The sequence below is a fragment of the Gopherus flavomarginatus genome, chromosome 15, assembly GCF_025201925.1.
Source record: "Gopherus flavomarginatus isolate rGopFla2 chromosome 15, rGopFla2.mat.asm, whole genome shotgun sequence".
In the NCBI taxonomy this organism is placed as follows: domain Eukaryota; kingdom Metazoa; phylum Chordata; order Testudines; family Testudinidae; genus Gopherus; species Gopherus flavomarginatus.
Genome location: NC_066631.1, coordinates 27,981,869 through 27,997,910, shown reverse-complemented (window position 1 = coordinate 27,997,910; position 16,042 = coordinate 27,981,869). Strand labels below are relative to the sequence as shown.

Sequence of the window (16,042 nt, the reverse complement as noted above, 5' to 3'; positions counted from 1 at the left end):
AAGAGCAGCAGGACCACAAACCCCCCTCTCCTACAATAACTTGTTACCCACACAACTCCGTATTGGGTCCGGACCCCTACAATTACAACACTGTGAAATTTCAAATTTAAATAGCTGAAATCATGAAATTTATGATTTTTAAAACCCTATGACTGTGAAATTGACCCTGAATTTGGTAGGGCCCTAGGTATAATATACTGGGTTAACCTTTAGCTATAGGATGCGCCATGACATGGGGTTCCTGACCCAAACATATTAGGCCAAAACGTTCTGTTTGGGGCACAGCTGCGACTGGATTTTCAGGAGCACTGAGGTCCTAAAGCACCCACTGGAGTTACTCCAGTTTTACACCTGGAGTGTGTCAAAATTTTTCAAAAACACTTTTTTCCCCCAAAATATTTCAACATATTTCATGAAAAATGGTTTCAGCTTTCCAAGCTGGGGAACCAGAGCATCTTAGATTGTTGCAATTGTGACTATTTTTTGCAAAGCATTTCCAAAAATGTTCATTGCATTTTTTCTCCCCTGCATTTTTCAGCCAGCTTCATTTCATGCCTGCCTCGCTGAGCTCAGAATCAGACCCCTTATGTAACACCACTTTACTGAGTGCAAAATAGGGAAGCAGTTTCAAATCTATTGCTTATAGACAGGACTAATCTAAGCTCCATTGAAGTCAACAACTTCCAGAGACTTTGCTGGTTTTGGATGAGGATCCAGAACTGCGCTCAAACTCTCTTTTGGGGAAATGCATTGTAGTGTTAAAAAAAAAAAACTTAGTCATCACCTCTTTGCCCTAAACCAGGACATTGGGCTAAATTTCTTGTAACTCCATTTTCCTGGCATCTGCCATTCCCAGCACTGAGCAGTGGCCATGCAATCAGAAGGGGATTATGCATCATGGCCGGTTCATTTCCTCTGATTTTTCTAACCTCTATTTCCACCATGTGTATCACTAGCCCATTGGGGCAGGGCCCGCTTTGAAAGCAAGACAGGCTCCTGGCGCTAATCTGATGAGCACCAGAGTATTTTGCCCCATTTGCAGTTTGTTCTGAGCCCTTTTGACATAGCTGTTAGCACCTAACAAAACAAAAACAGCAAGTCTGCAGCTAGCAGAAGCAAACAGCTGCCCTGTGGCTGCCATGTCACTCCCAGAGAGAGAAGATTTGGATGCAGGATTTTTAAAATCACCTGGGAGAGTGAGGTGCCCAACTCCCATTGAGTTTCATTCCCAGCCTTAAAATATACATCAAGCTTTACGATGTGCTTCCCTGCCTGGTTCTCCTTCATCTTACGCCCTGACGCTGCAGTTGCCTTTGGGTCAGTGGGGCACTCGGGAGAGCCAATAGCAGGAGAGGGAGCTTTGGGGCAGAGATCGCGGAGGGTGGTGGATTCAATCGCCAGCCTGGGGAAAGCAACTGGCCACGCTTTGGTCAGTTCATAGCCTTTACTTCCGGGCCCTGTTTAATCTTCAAAGCAAAAGAAAGGAAACAAGGCAAAGGGGATGGATCACTTGATGATTCCCTGCTCTGTTCATTCCCTCTGGGGTCCCTGGCATTGGCCACTGTCAGAAGACAGGACACTGGGCTAGGTGGACCTTTGAGCTGACCCAGTCTGGATGTTCTTATGTTTACAAGATCAAGTAATATCAAGTGCCCCTCCTAGCCCATGGGGCCCTCAGGCTTCCATCAGCTTTCTGGGCAGGTAATTTCCCAGCCTGAGGTGTCCACAAGGCCTGCCTGCTCTCTCCCAGTCCTCATCACAGTCCCCAGAGAGCATTCTCCAGGCCTCCCCTGGGCCCAAGCCGGGGCCCTTGTTTATATCTCCTAGCTAGCTTAGCTCCAATCATCTGATGCTATCCAGCTGGGACAGGCGATTCCCAGCACCTGCCTGCTAGGCTCCTCTTCAGAATGGGGCTGGCTGCTTCCCAGCCCTTCCGGGGGCAGCCCGCCCCGTTACGGAGCATCTCCCATTGTGTAGTTGTGAAGCATCTAGCAGCCAATCAGTGACTGGGCCTCTGGGGGCGACCTGTAACTGACAGGGCAATCGCCTTGAACGCCCTGGTCACATTAAGGTTATGGATGATTGTAGGAGCCGACAGCCTGAAGCCAGGTGCTCTTGGTGGCCCATGAAGGGGGAAATCCAGCGGCAGTGGCCTTGATGCTGTGCCCGAGATGGTGGCAGCGCAGGTGGGATCTATGCCAGCGTGAACCGCAGCATCCGCGGCAGGAGGCCCAGAGGCGAGCGATACAGGAAAATGAGCTGTGAGCCAGAGCAGAAAGGCAGCTCCATGCTGAGGTGCAGACACAGGTGGGGTTGGCTCCTTGCAGGGAGGCGGGAAAGACGCTGACCTAGGCTGTAGCCATGCTCCATGCAGCAGGACTTGCTTTGTCTCTCACACTGCCGTGCTAGAGATGCTGTTGCTTGTTCTCCCTCCGGGGCTGTGCGGCTCCTGCTACCTCACCGCTGCTGTCTCTTGGGCGGCCAGTGTTCGTTTTCGGGTATGCTGGGGGCAGGGGGAGAATGGGGAACGAATGACCAAAGCCCAACACAAGAGAATGGCTACGCCTGCTAATCCAAAGCCTCTGCGCCTCGCTTCATCGCTCTCTTTGGGCTTCCGGAGCTCATAGCATGAGCATGGCTGGGATTTGGCTTTGCCTAACCCTGCCGGCCGGCTAGCAGCTGGAACATCCCTGGGAAAAACAAAGCATGGACGTTAAAGTATAAAGATCCCCTTTGGATTTTGAATGCTGCTTTGGGTTATACGTGGGGCTTATTGCACACCACCTGCGTGGCCCCAAAGCAGTGCGGGCCTCGCTCAGCCTTGGGTGTCCCTGCTAACTCCAAACTCATTGCATTTGACCTCTCCTACAGGAGAACTCTGGTTCCCCGCAACGCCGTGAACTAGCACTGCTCTCAGCTGCTACTCTGAGCATGTGCTTTTGCATGGAAAGGCAACGTCACCGCCCTGGTTTCCTTTCTCCCGTGCTGATCCTCCAGTGAGCTGCCAGCCCACCACTCCCGGCCCCTATGCAATGGCAGATTCGACTTCCTGCAGCCTGTCTGGGGTCCAGGTTCACAAGTCTCTTCCCTAATATTGAATTGTCCAGCTCACAACATGGGGCCTGGCCCTTGTCTCAAAGTCCTTTCTGCATCAACCAGCCTCTCGTGGCCTCTGGTATCCACTGCAGGAGCATTACTGATAATTAGCTGCCTCATAAAACAGGGAGCAGGCTGGCCGCGCCATGGCTGCATTGAAATAAGAAGGGCAGGGAGACAGCCTCGGAAATACTGATCTGCTGGGCTCAGCGCTGGGCGTGAGCCTGCGACTACTTCCCCGCCACGGCAGGATGGTCCCTTGCCAAGGAGAAGGGGGAATGACTTCAACGGAATCGGAGCTGGACCAAACCAAAATCCTGGATCCAAACCACTGAAACTTTATGGCTGTAAAAGCCCAGAGCAAAACTGTGCCTGAATCCGCACACTTCAGAGGTTTGGACCTGGGCTTGGCTGGTTGGAGGAAGCTTAGCCCAAAGTGCAGGAAAGTTTTCCAGTAACAACCACTGCTTATCCATCAATATAGAAGGAGCCGGGGGGACTTGGCCACACCCTGGTGCCATGCCCAGCCCCAGTATCACTCATAGTGGTAACGTCCCTACTGCTTTACCCACGACCACGCTGGAGTAGATAGGAGACAGGCCCCAGCTCGGAATGGGCACTGAGAAGGGGAGGAAGAATTGTGCCAATCCATCCAGCCTGCCCTGGAAGCAAACCTAGCCCTGATTTCAGACATGGATTTAGTGGTGCTTTTCCCGCAGCCCCCTCCCCCGCACTCCCCGAGTGATGCTGTAATGCTGTTCACCGCTACCCCCAAATCTGCTTCGATTGTGTAGCTACACGTTTGTACAGCAAGAAAGAACCATCCTATATTTTGTGGCGAGTGCTGCTTCAGTCTGAGGAGCTCATTTTGCCAACAAGAATTGTTGCAACAACCCAGTGGGATGAGTTATTACTCCTCAGGAAACTGAGGCACATGGGGGTGATGTGACTTTCCCAAAGTCACTCAGGGCGTGCATAGCAAAGCCAGTAACAGAACCTAGGTCTTTTGGCTACCTTACAGGCCTTCCAATATTTACCTTGCTTTGCTAGATAAATGCTGCTGATTTTTTTTTTTTTAAACGAAGTGCTACAGTAGAACCAGCTCAGATCTACTGTCTAACACCGCAGCTGGAGTACAGGGAACCCTCCCTCCCCACCAGCATCCGAAGGGTTAACTTGGTAACATTCAATTGTCCACAAAGACAGAAAAACGGTTGCCATGGCAGCAGGCTGCGCTTTCTTGAGAAGTTGCAGATTTTCATTAAAAATAAATCCTCCCCACCATGTTAGCAGCCGAACGCACTTAAACAGCTCCACAACATATGGATTTATTAATTCATCAAAGGCAACACCCTGTCTCCTGTCAGAAGCTACAAAACAGTCGAGCGATATGAATCTGTGTAAGGTCAGCCAGCTCCTTAAAGAAACAAAGAGCCCGCAATGAACACAGACGCTCCTTAATCCTCCGCTAAGATGCAAAGCGTTAGTCGAAGCTGAAGGCGGACTGCCTTGGTTAGGAGCAGGTTTAACATCCCTGAGACTTACCTGCAGCGGAAGTGCAGCGTGAACTGCTTGCGGAAAGACAGGGCATTGGTAGAGATGGCCCCTGGGCTCTGGATTTGGGGTGGGTTGGCTGTTGGGGGTTAGTTTGTGCCATGGTTAGCTTGGGGCTGGTTGCAGAATTCAAATCCAGCTCCACAGTTGGATTCTGAACGCTGCTCCGGGTCCAGGGCTGTTTGGAGTGAGGGGTTTGGTTCAGCCCATCCCTAGCGCAGCACTGGGGGAGGACTGTACAGGATGTAGCTGGGCCCTAGACATGACACATCATATATCCATGGTGTGTTGTGTCATCAAGAACTAACTCCTTGCAGGTTCAGAAAGCAGGGAGATGAGGGAGGAAAGGGATTGCTTAGGAACCAACTCAGAACAAAACAGACCGAAACACCAAAGTTATTATACAACTTCTGTATTTAGTGGCTCTTTACAGAACTTGTTCCTTTTAAAATTTTTAACAAAGTTCATCAATCTCATAGAAACTTTTTAAGTACAGTACATGAGCCTAACAAAAAGTGATCAACATGTCCCACTAGCTTTTAGTACAACAGGATTCCTGTGTTCAAAAACTAGACTAAGTGCTTAATCAAATCCCGTTCCACTAAAGCTAACAACTAGCACACTAAGAATAGTAGCCAACGTGTATGCCTCGCCCTTCTATGGCATGTTGGGGTTTGAAACCATACAAATTGTTCCGTTAGACAAGCTCTCACTTGTTCAGACAGGGCTATGGTTGCTAAAATATGGCAGATGGATCCTGGCCGTCATGGAGTCAAATGGATTTGCTTTTAAAATTGGTCATTAACTACCACCCGAGTATAAAAATACCTTCTATTCTGATAAAAATGTATACAGTGGAAAAAAGTATTCCATGCATCGCCTCTGTGCCTGGCAGATGTGCACTCACGACACTTCAGTTGCCATTCGGTGCGGAGATTTTTAACTGGCTGCATCTGTGAAGGGAGAGAATGGGTAGGTCTTTGCATGCTGCCTTCTGGTCCTTGCCAAAGGCTGTTAAAAGCCCTCGCCCAGCACTGAACAAACCAACACAATTCATTTAAACCAGTCTTCTTTGAAAGGCATTGCGTTAGCCGGGGCTTGATCACTGGCACGGATTAAGATAGATCTTGGTCTATTCAACAGTCCTTAGCTGCGAGAATGGGAGAAAAATCCATTGCAGGGGCAATTCAACAGCACAGAGATACATGTGCAACTGATGCTGCTAAAATGTCTGATCCGATGGCTGATAACTCAGCATGTGCCTCTCTGTAATGAAAGCCTGATCCAAAGCCCCTGGAAATCAATGGCAAGACTCCTGCACTCTTCAGCGAGCTCTGGATCAGGCCCGAAGGCCGCAGTTCAGCAAAACACTGACGTGTAACCTCACACGCATGCTTAGGCTTTACTGAAGTCAAAGCATGTGCTTAAAAGGGCTTTGCTGAATCAGGGCCCCGGTCGATTACCAAGGACCTCCTACCTAAGCACGGGAAGACACTGTGGGTACCAGAGGGCAATTTGTTGTAACGGCGCCCACTGCAAAGTGGGGGTGGGGTGGAAGCAAGTGCCCCTAGGTGCTGCAGCACTGCCTTTCTACTGTCCAGGATTTATACCCTTCACTCAGTGCAGGGGGAAGGCGGTTGGCCTTAGACTGTAACTTCAACCAAGCGTTGCTGTAGAGAACAGTTGAGGACCTATTTGACATGCAGAAGCCATAACATGTAAATAAAGCCATTTGCTGACGGATTCAAACCTGGAGGATAATCCTCATTCCTTGGCACTCTTTCTAGAGCCCAAAATCTAGCAACATAAAGGTGCTTCTGCCTCAAAGGCTGGAACTACCTAAGGTAAAAACAAACAGATTCCGACTCCGGAGGCGAGCCAGTGGTTTCTATTTTTTGAGTGCTTTTCCCCAAGCACTGGCATTGAAAGCTCAGAGTTAACGTGTCCTGCTGGCCGACGCCCACTCACCAAAGGAGGTGATGCTCATGCATAAAAAAAATATCTTGCGATGTCATGATCATTGTTAATGTACGTTACTATCAAACCAGACACGTCAAAAGACATTTTGCACCCGTGAACCTTTCCCTTCTCCCTCCCAAAATCAGAGATATGGGTTATTTCATTTTTTGTGTTTGTTTTTCAAACGGACAGAAAGCTTTGCCGCCAACCGCTGAAATTGTTTCGTTCTTTTCGGTTTGTCACGGGTTACGCACGAGAGGAAGTAGAAGGAATTGGTTATGGACCATGCTACAGCTTGTTCAGGAAGGCTATTGCAGACATTTTCTACAACATATACAACTGCACGTGACATTCTGTGTTACACAGGGTTCAAAACATACCACCAGAATTAAATACAGACTCGATGGCATCAAGGGTTTCAATTTAGAGTCTTCACGGACTATACCACAGTCTCTGGAAAGGAGAGTAGCAATGCAGTGTCTTACAGACAAATGTGGAAAAACCGCTAGTCAAAAGTTTATTAAATTTGGTCAGTCTTATAGTGCTTCTCGATGGCTTTGATCAATGTCTTTTTTTTTTTTAATCTCTTCCAGTGGCAAACTACAAGACTTCAGTGTACATTTAATGACACAACTGCTACATCATCTTGATTTTATAGCTATCTTTAATATCAAAACAGCGTAAGCTGTTAATAAATTCCAAAGTATCCTTTTATTAAAATATCTAAAAGAGGTCTATAAATATTTTTTTTTTCTAAAAGTGTATCCAGTTTTTCACATTTAAAACAAAGCTCAGGTTTTATTTATTTTTGTTCCCTTTCATCAGGTGTGAAGATTCAGAAGCTACATGCTATTTTTCCTTCCCTTTCTTATTAACCAAATGGGTTTTTCTTTTGTCCTCAGCATGTGATGAAATTAACAAAATATATATATATATACACACGCCAGTAGGGCTCCCTGTTCCATCAACGTGTTCCAGAAAGTTTAAAATTGTCACCAACGAAAGCAACCAATCAGATCCTTGTTCTTCAGCTGCTGCCCAGCTGTTCAGAATTCCCACTCCAGGGTCTCCTCCCGATTGGCTGCCTTTTCTAGCCTGTGGATGATGTTGTTGAGGTTGGCCATTTTCTCGTGTCTCCGCTGGATGGTTGTGTTCAGCTTGACACTCTGCTGTAAAGAGCCCGTATCTGCGGCAGGACTTGAACTCTGCACCTTGGCGGAGGTGGTGTTTGGCAGTGACGGAGAGATGGGAGCAGAGGAGGACGGGACTGGCGAGACGGATATCATGAGGCCCGGAGAGGAGGCAGCTGAGGGCGAGTTCAGAGAGACCTCTAGGCTGCAGCGGGAGGACTCCGAGGCGGATTTAAAGCTAATGGGGTCAGGGTGCAGCCGCTCTCCACCTTCTGATTCCTGGGGTGGATGAAGGGCAGAGCAGTCGGGAGTGCCAGCGGCGTGCGCTGTGCTGTACAAAGCGCTGCTCCTGGTGAGGCTGGCAGTGCTTTGGGGAGTGTCCTGAGTGGCCTCTGCACAGGCGGCATCCACCCGCTCTTCTTTGAGAAGCCGGGGATGCTGGATGGACGCCACCATGTGCTCCGTCTCCCGCTCCAGGCTGCAAGAGTCCCGGTGATTGTAACGGTCGCCCTTCTCCCCCACCTCCATCTGCTCCTGCTTGACCCTGATCAGGGTCTCGCTCGGCCCTCTGTGCTTCGTGTCTCTGAAGACGGGCTTCCTGTCCTCCCCCTCCGAATCAGGGCTCAGCGGGTTGGGGACTCTGTCCGAATTGCTGCCAGGCACGACACTCCCACAGCTGCTCGGCTCCAGGTCTGTGTCGTTGTCTTGGGCCCCTTCCACTAGCATTTCCCGGCGCATCCGGGACCTGCAGGAGAAGCACAACAGGACGGTAACATCAGCACTGTGCACCACCAGCCGAGCACCTCAGAGTGGGGGGTGTCATCATCTCTGAATCCCTTCTCCTCTCCACGAGCCCAGGCTGCCACATTACTGAGGGCTGGTCCACGCTAGAAAGTCAGGTCGCCTTAGCGACATCACTCGGGTGCGAGAGACGTTGTTAAGCTGTCCTAAGCCCCAGCGTAGACAGACCTTCTGTCAACCTAGCTACCGCCTCTCAGGGAGGTGAGTTTACCTCAGTGATGGAAGAATCCCTCCCCTCGCTGGAGGGAGTGTCTACACCACAGTGCTCGAGAGGCACAGCCGTTCCACTGTAGCATTTCTAGTGTACTCTGAGCGAAGGCTCCCAACTCCCCTGGACGGTTGATATTCGAGTGGGCCACAACACAGGGAAATGATCTGTCAACATTTGTTCAAACTCTCCCACTGTGCCCTGCATGCAGACTCCTCACTTGGGTTTGTAAGGTCCATGGCAGTGGGGTTCTGCTTGTTGCTGTGTGATACATGGAAACGCCACCCACCGATACCCCACTGCCCCTACTCTCGAGCCAGGGCCAGGTATATCTTGGGAGAACCTGGTTTGTGTCTATGAGCAGCAACACACAGACCTTCCTCCGGGGTCCCCTCCCACTCCCCCGGCCAATGTCTCGCCGCTGAAAATGGAGCTATGGGTCTGCGAAGCTCAGAGCCTCCCGAGATCCGCACCCCGTCCCGCGCCCTGCTGAGATGAAGATGGCCCCACCCCACCCAAACCTGCCATACCTGTAGTTATGGAACCAGTTGATGACCGTGTTGGTCTTGAGGTTCAGCTGGAAGGAGAGCAGTTCGATGGTCTGCTGGGATGGGTATGGCTCCAGCTGGTAGGCCTTCTTCAGGGCCTCCTTCTCTTCTGGAGCTAGGACCACCCGGGGCTTTTTGACCTGGAGAAGGCTGAGGTCTTGGGGCTGGAGGCTGGGGCTGGTGCACTCGGAGTGGGTGTTGGGAGACTCGCTATCAGAGCTGGCACTGATCAGCCCATAGCGACGCTTCAGATAAGCTAACGGGAGAGAAGAAGACGCAGCCCATCCATGAGATGCCCTGTGCTGCCAGCACCCCTTCGCCCGTCTCTTCACGCGCTGCTACTCCCGGGCTCTCCCAGCGGGCAGCCAATGGGGAACTAGCAACAAAGAGGCCAGGGCCCTTAAACCAGCCAAACCAAACCTCTGAGGCAGCATGGACAGAAACGGCAGGCAGCACAGTCCATTTCAGAGCAGCTGCAAGCAGCTTCCAGAAAGTCTGCTCCCTGTTCCCTGCCTCGCAAGTGAGTGTTGCAGCGGGTCAAAGCATCAGGCTTTCCCCTCTGGAGACCAGGGCCTGAATCTTGGGTTGCACTGGGGGAGATTCACCCTAGGAGCAGGATTATCGCTGGCAAGGATGCAGACATGACTGACCCTGAGCCTGCACACTTGTCATCAATCCTTCTCTACTGGGCCACTCACCTGCCCCAACCCCTCTCTGACCACAGCATTCTTCTCATTCCTTAGCAATGAGGAACTGTATCTCGGCAGCTTGCAATCCTGTCATTTTAAGACAATTACCTGCCCCGATAACATGCCCCGATAAGGCCAGAGCAAGTGCTGGAGACTGGCGAGCTACAGCCAATAGATCCTTCTGACACCTCTCCTTTGTGGGGCACCTGCCAGCCCTGAAGGCTGTTAGAGAACAGCACCATCAAATACATCCTGCCCTGGTGAAATGCAGCCACCTCGAGTCAACCAGCAACAGCATACTGTACTGTGGGGTGGGGTGGGGCGGGAACGTTCTGGTCACACCCCTATTTGAGTGCCTGGATTGGTGCAGTCAGCCCTTTGCCACCATTCAGTAACATTGCCCGGAACACTATTTATCTCCATGTCAAGGTGACTTGTAAGTCACCAGATTGCAATGAGCAAACTCACAAATCTCAGGTTAGTCTCAGCAGTCCGCTAGCTGCGATGCCTGCTTGGTTGAACTGTTGACACTGAGCAGCAGAGGTTGCGAGCCCGATTCCGAAACGCCTTCCTGCAGGTTTACACTGGGGTAACTCCATTTATATGTTCTGTATGTTCCATTCTATGCATCCGATGAAGTGGGCTGGAGCCCATGAAAGAGTTTGCTCAAATAAATTTGTTAGGCTCTAAGGTGCCACAAGTCCTCCTGTTCTTTTTATTGATTTCAGTAGGGTCACTCCTGATTTAAACCAGTACGAGAGCAGAATTGGATCCCAACTCACAGGGGATTGCCATCAATAAAGACCAGCCCACAACTAGCTAGACAGGCAAGCCTGAATTTGGTGCAGAGCAGTGTCAATCCCTTGTGGCGTTCAGAGAGTGATTCCAGATTTACACCCCGGCCCTAGCTCGGTGCCTCCTGGCGCTGCGGTGAGCTCATGGGCTTTGACACTCACCTTTCTTCTCCAGTTTCTTCATGTCGCGGAGCTTGTCAACGTTGTGAGGGTCGTTGAGCCAGAGCTGCATGCGGACGAAGGGCTCCCTGCCCTTCAGGCTCAGCTTGTGCCACGGCTTGGGTCTGGAGAGGAGGTCGGAAACTGAGCCCTGCGTCAGGCCCAGGATGCTCTCCCCGAACAGCCGCTGGCCTGGCAGAGGAGAAGCACAGGGGGGGTTATACCAGATGCCACCATGGTTCAGGCCTGGAAACGGGGGTTTAGAGCTCAGCACAGTCCCTAATCCCAGCTGGACTATTCTGCCAGCACCGCTGCCTGCAATGACGTTGTCCCTGATTATCTGAGCCAGCTGCAAAGCTCCCACAGACTTCAGGGGAGCAGGAGCAGGCCCGTCTCAGGGGGGAATTTGGCCCGTCTGTTGCTGCTACGAAGCTGATGCTCTCATGAAGGAAGCAATGAACAGAATATTGTGCAGTGGAGACGGCTGAACCAGCCAGTCGCCAGCCACGCTCAGCTTCCTTGCTATTGGCAGCTCGGGTGTCCTCCTTGCCATCACTCGGGGCCTGACGGTGAGAGGATGTCTACGCTGGAGATGGAGGTGTCACTTCCAGCTCGAGCAGACAGACCCCGGGCTAGTGCTCCTCGAGCCAGTGTGCTAGTTACGGACGTTGCTGCAGCTGCGCGAGGTCTGGCTCTTCGAGCTGGGAATCGCCCCTCCAGCTGGAGCACAGACCCACCCTTGACCTACTGAGAGGCCCAAACCAATGCACCGCAATGCAGCCCCTCGAATCTGCTTCCATGCCCAAACAGTGTGCCTGACCTTTCTCCCTGTGCTAGGCTGGACTGAAACCCCGGAGCCCTCCCCAGCCTAGCCCGTCTCTGCAGCTAAGCACACGCGCTGCTGTGGAGGCCACGGCTAGCCAAGCGGCATCTGGAAATCAGCACCTAGATTGTTGTCCGTTAACACCTCTTTGACCTTCTTGGTGATGGAGTAAGTGTCTAGTTCGGGCGACATGGCGACAATTTCCTGGATGCCCACAGGTGCTTGGCTGTTGGGACACGTCTTCCCACTCAGTGACGAGGCCGACCTGCTCTCCGGTTGCTGATTTTCTTTGCTGCTCTCCAGAGTTAGAGTGAGTGGCTCTGGGGGGCTTTTGTCTTGCTCCAAAGGGCTGGGCGGTGGGGAGGGGGAAGACTGGGTCTCCCCAGGGCTGGCTGCCAAATATCAGGGAGACAGAAAGCATTATTGTTGCCATTCACACAATCCTGTTTCCTCCTAGCTGTAGGATTCACCCTTGGGGATTTTAAGTGTATCTTGGTCAGCTCGGTTTTTTGCTAGTTAGCCCTGTGTGGGACAGAGGGTTCTGAATGAGCCTTTAAACCTACCCAGTCATTGATAACATCCCAGAGCATCTTTCAACCTCAAGGATGCCAGGCAAACTATACCCAGGGATCATTTCCCGCGTCACTGAAATGCAGCCACCTCTGGGGCAAAACACAGCAACTATTTAACAGCACCCAGCAACACTATGCACCAGAGAAGAGAATATCATCTCCACTTCAAACTGCATGGGAGCATTTAGGAAGGCAGGACGGAAGGACATCGGGTGAAATCTGGCTGGGATAGCAGAGTTAACGCTCTGACTCTTGCAAAAGATGCCGCAGGAATTTTCTTAGCCATAAGCAGTTAGGACTTGAGAAACCCAGTTCTCCTCAGCAGCACACTAGCCCCAAGCACTGGGCTGGAGTCCAGAGCTCAGCCCTGACTCAGTGGCAAGAGGACAGCCCGGTGACTCACCAGCAGCACTTCCTACTGCTGCCTTATTTCTAGCTGCCAGGCCATGGCTTTGACTTTCAACCATGAGCTAGTCGCTTGCGCTTGGCTGCTGTCTCCTCGTCAGCCACATGTGAGACACAAGGGTCAGACTGAGCCTTAATCACCCGAATGTTCTCGGCAAACATGAGGTTTTGATTGTGGCACATGAGATACCTACAGATTTGTGGACAAAAGCCCAGTCCGTGGGCACGGCAGGCCCATCCCCAGGGCCCTGGATCCCACAGTCCTACAACGGCAGCAGAACTGAAGCTTTCTTTCTAATGCCCTTTATGTCTCTAGCCCTCCTGGCTGAGAGGAAAAGCTGGAGAAGGTGGATCCAATGTGACCAGTGCAGCAATGTCTGTCTGAGTCTGCTGACTGCCTTACACACAGGTTGCAGCAACAGCCACTGCAGCCAGCCAGGAAGGCATCTGGCCCCACACTCAGCACCAGAACAGAAGAGCCTGGGGGAGGATGCTGCCCATCTCATCATGGTTAGGGCCACAGCCAGCAGACCTCTGCTTGACCAGGGGCCCCCCATGTGGGCCTAGGATGCTGGATGGTGTTAATCTGGCGCTGGTGGTACCTTTCACGACTAGTGAAAGTTTGCGTGCGAGCATCAAGCCAAAAAATTCATAGACGTAAGAGCTCAGGTGTGTGACAGTGAACGTAATATTCACTCTGCCCTGGCCGCTGACCCTTCTCCCCTCCCCTCCAGATCTCGACTGTCTCTCCGCCATGATATATCACAGGGGAAGACATTTAAGTGCAACTGAAACATTATTTTGAATGGGTTTACTGGCAACAAAATCCTCTGTATAAATCTGTCAGCTGCCTGTGTGCGGCCGCAGACTAATCTCGCGGCACACAGTCTCGCCAGGTCCTTCCCCCTTTCTTAACAACTGTCAACTCCAGTCAAGTCTGAGATCATCCGGGGGCAAAAAAGAGTTGACAGAGAATCCCTTTCTGCAGTAAATCTCCAGCTTGCGTGTTGCATTCACCTTGGTGGGGGTGGAAGGGGGAGGAAAAAGCAAAATCAATGAGAAATAAAATAATGTGAACATTATTTATTGTGGTGATCTGTCGTTTGCGACATGCGCAGACTGGAGAACAGTGGAGGGGGGAGAAATGCCATGTCTCTTCTTTTCGGAAGTGGGGGAGAAATAAGGCAAAACCTTTTATACAGATCCTGTGGTGGTGGAAATAATTGAAGAGAGAACATGAGCATTACTCTCCCCGCAGTTCCTTCTCTGTTCTAGGCACACAGCCAGTGGATTTTTGTTGCTGTTGGGTTTTTTGTTTTTTTTACTAGACAACTTTCAAAACCAATTTCTGACAAAATAACATTTGAAAGCTCTGTATAACCACCTGATCTTGTCTAACAGACTAATTAAGGGGGTTGGAAATGAGTCGGATGTGTCAGAACAACGGCTCTGGAAAAATGTATGAAGGATCCTTTCCGAAAGATGACAGCGCACGCATGTGTGTGTGTGTGTTGGGGGGATATGAGTGTGCCTTGTTTTAACCTGGAGACGTAGCACTCCAGTTAGAACGCAGCATGAGAGGGGTTGGGGGGAGAGGAGGCTGGTTTTATGGAATAAAGAACACAAATTCTTCCTGTGTTTAAGAATTCAAAGGAGGTCAATGCAGAGAGCGCCTGGAACAGTTGTGATGAGCAGTGTCAGCATCTCTAATGGCTCTGAGATGGAACAAAGGATTGACTGGCAATCTCCCAGACTGGTTTGCTAATGCAGGATGCCATGCGCCCCTGTAGTCTCTGGTGCTCACCGGCTATATTTGCTTTCTCCATTTAAACAAGCTTTGACACCTCATCCAGCATGTGAAAGGCCAGTGAAGTCAATAGGAGTCTTTCCACTGACTTTACCAGAAGATGAATGACGCTCATGGCAGCACACCTTGAGAGAGACCCGTGCCTTGCAACTGCACTGAGGGCTACATTTTGCTCTGAGATACATGCATGCAACTCTACAGGAGTTCAGTATGCGTATATATCTGCAACATGCTTGTATACTATGGGTTGCACCCCCTGTATGGCTGTGCCACAGAGAGGATAATAACCTACTACTGGTGCCCCTAATGGAACTTCTCTTTTAGCTCAAGTGCAGGGCTGGCTCCAGGCACCAGCTAAAGAAGCAGGTGCTTGGGGTGGCCAATACCAAGGGGTGGCACATCCAGGTCTTCGGCGGTGGATCAGTCCTTTTCAGAGCGAAGGACCTGCTGCTGAATTGCCGCCAAAGAGTGGAACTGCGCGATCGTGCTGCTGTGGCTTTTTTTTTTTTTCTTTTTGCCGCTTGGAGAGGCAGAAAACCTGGAGCTGGCCCTGCTTAAGGGGCACAGGTCTCAGGTTCAAACTCTGCTGAAGACCTCTGGATGGGTGCTGTTAAATATCCATAGACATAAGCCCCCAAAATGTTCAGACATTTGTTGGATCCTCTTCCTAATGACTCTGCTCTAACTACCTTAGGCTGGAAGTTTCTTAAGCACAGGCTGTTTTATGAAATGTACAGCACTGTTTGTTGCTAGTCAGGAAGTAATATTTTGAGACTAGTCTCTGCAGGGGTTCACAACTGACTTTTCACTTCATTAGCAATTTTAAAAAGTCAAAAAAATTTCTTTTGTTTCAGATCGAAAACTAAAGAATTCCACAAATGGAAGAGTTGAAAATTTTTTTCAAGTTGAATGAAATGATTTCTTTCAATTTTGACTCTTAAAATGTTCTGAATTTTATACTTACAATTCAAAGATATTTTGAAACCAGAAATAATTTCAAATTTAGCAAAATGTTTTGTTTAGAAAATGTTGAAAGGAAATGCTTTGATGTTTTAAGAATCCTTTTTTTCTCCCGCCAAATGAACAATTTGGCAAAATTGACATCAATTCATGAACCATTTCGGTGTCACTGAATCTGCATTTTTTTCGATGAAAAAGGGTTTCCACTGAAAAATGTCACCCACCTCTCGTATTTTGGCACTTCTGCTATAATTTATCATCGTATTATGGTTAGTGCCAAGAGAGGCCAGAGCCCCTTGCACTCGGCCCTCTGTGAACACCTTGCAAAGAGAGACAGCCCCTGCCCTGCTGATCTACCTGCCAGAATGGGAAGGACAGATCTTATTGAGATATTTTATCCTGCTAGGTGTGCTCCTGCTTCTGGGTTTGGTTAAAGAGGAGAGAGCTGGAAAGTAACTGAAGTCTCCAGGTTAACACAGGAAGTTCCATGGCTTATGGTTGATACAAGTATCAGTGATCAGACTGATTGACAAGTCT

The 16,042-nt window shown here is 50.2% G+C and overlaps 1 protein-coding gene across 5 annotated transcripts in view; it reads right to left on the bottom strand.

The window, feature by feature from the left end:
• Positions 1-1,806: 1,806 nt before the first annotated feature.
• Positions 1,807-16,042, bottom strand: part of CUX2 (cut like homeobox 2) — a 219,978-nt gene continuing 205,742 nt past the window's right edge. For 4 of the 5 annotated variants that reach the window (XM_050924577.1, XM_050924578.1, XM_050924579.1 and 1 more), the window contains 4 exons: positions 11,884-12,153; positions 10,942-11,130; positions 9,279-9,552; positions 4,510-8,484 (listed from right to left, as the gene is read on the bottom strand). In XM_050924577.1, the coding sequence (XP_050780534.1) occupies positions 7,656-8,484; positions 9,279-9,552; positions 10,942-11,130; positions 11,884-12,153 (1,562 nt within the window). In that variant the 3' untranslated portion in view covers positions 4,510-7,655. Of the gene's footprint in view, positions 2,691-4,509; positions 8,485-9,278; positions 9,553-10,941; positions 11,131-11,883; positions 12,154-16,042 lie in introns of those variants that run through there. The other variant, XR_007769554.1, reaches the window with a different exon arrangement.